The sequence below is a fragment of the Plectropomus leopardus genome, unplaced genomic scaffold, assembly GCF_008729295.1.
Source record: "Plectropomus leopardus isolate mb unplaced genomic scaffold, YSFRI_Pleo_2.0 unplaced_scaffold69724, whole genome shotgun sequence".
Lineage (NCBI taxonomy): Eukaryota > Metazoa > Chordata > Actinopteri > Perciformes > Serranidae > Plectropomus > Plectropomus leopardus.
The window spans coordinates 1-321 of NW_024676724.1; the positions used below are offsets into that span (position 1 = coordinate 1).

Below are 321 nucleotides of genomic sequence, written 5' to 3' on the forward strand. Positions count from 1 at the left end.
TTACACCAACCTGAACAGGCTGATCAGTCAGATCGTGTCCTCCATCACCGCGTCCCTTCGTTTCGATGGCGCCCTCAATGTTGATCTGACAGAGTTCCAGACCAACTTGGTGCCATATCCCCGAATCCACTTCCCTCTGGCCACCTACGCCCCTGTCATCTCCGCTGAGAAGGCTTACCATGAGCAGCTCTCAGTCGCTGAGATCACAAATGCCTGCTTTGAACCAGCCAATCAGATGGTGAAATGCGACCCTCGCCACGGTAAATACATGGCTTGCTGCCTGCTTTTCCGTGGTGATGTGGTGCCCAAAGATGTCAATGC

General features: G+C 53.6%; 1 protein-coding gene across 1 annotated transcript; it reads left to right on the forward strand.

The window, feature by feature from the left end:
* Window positions 1-4: 4 nt before the first annotated feature.
* LOC121939986 (tubulin alpha chain-like) lies at window positions 5-317 on the forward strand (the record flags this gene model as incomplete). Its single annotated transcript, XM_042482879.1, has 1 exon — window positions 5-317. A coding segment is annotated over one exon (313 nt), but the record flags the coding sequence as incomplete, so codon positions are not given.
* Between the last annotated feature and the right edge of the window lie 4 nt (window positions 318-321).